The sequence below is a fragment of the Pygoscelis adeliae genome, unplaced genomic scaffold, assembly GCF_000699105.1.
Source record: "Pygoscelis adeliae isolate BGI_AS28 unplaced genomic scaffold, ASM69910v1 Scaffold63, whole genome shotgun sequence".
Taxonomy (NCBI): domain Eukaryota; kingdom Metazoa; phylum Chordata; class Aves; order Sphenisciformes; family Spheniscidae; genus Pygoscelis; species Pygoscelis adeliae.
The window spans coordinates 5,776,904-5,777,291 of NW_008824414.1; the positions used below are offsets into that span (position 1 = coordinate 5,776,904).

The window sequence follows — 388 nt, forward strand, 5'->3', positions numbered from 1 at the left end:
GGGCCCCCCGCCGCGTCCCACCTCCTAACCATCTCCCGGCAGGTACGGGACGGTGGACTTCAGTGGTTCGGCCAGACGCAAAAATGCAACGCGAGAGACGACGAGCACCCTCAAAACCTGGTTGTACGAGCACCGCAAAAACCCCTATACCCCACCAGGAGAGAAAATCATGCTGGCCATCATCACCAAAATGACCCTGACGCAAGTCTCCACTTGGTTTGCTAACGCCAGACGGAGACTCAAGAAAGAAAACAAAATGACCTGGTCTCCCAAGAACAAAGCGGGGGAAGAGAGGAAAGAAGAAACCCCGCGGGAAGAGGAGGAATACGGCGCGGAGAGCGAAGGCAGAGGTAGGCGGGAGAGGCAGGACGGGCGCCTCGAAGTAGCG

The 388-nt window shown here is 58.0% G+C and overlaps 1 protein-coding gene across 1 annotated transcript in view; it reads left to right on the forward strand.

Moving 5' to 3' along the window:
* The window catches only part of IRX6 (iroquois homeobox 6), a 13,535-nt gene that overhangs the window by 7,561 nt on the left and 5,586 nt on the right, over positions 1–388 (forward strand). The window contains exon 3 of the mRNA XM_009320850.1: positions 43–350. Coding sequence (XP_009319125.1) covers positions 43–350 — 308 coding nt within the window. The remainder of the gene's footprint in view (positions 1–42; positions 351–388) is intronic.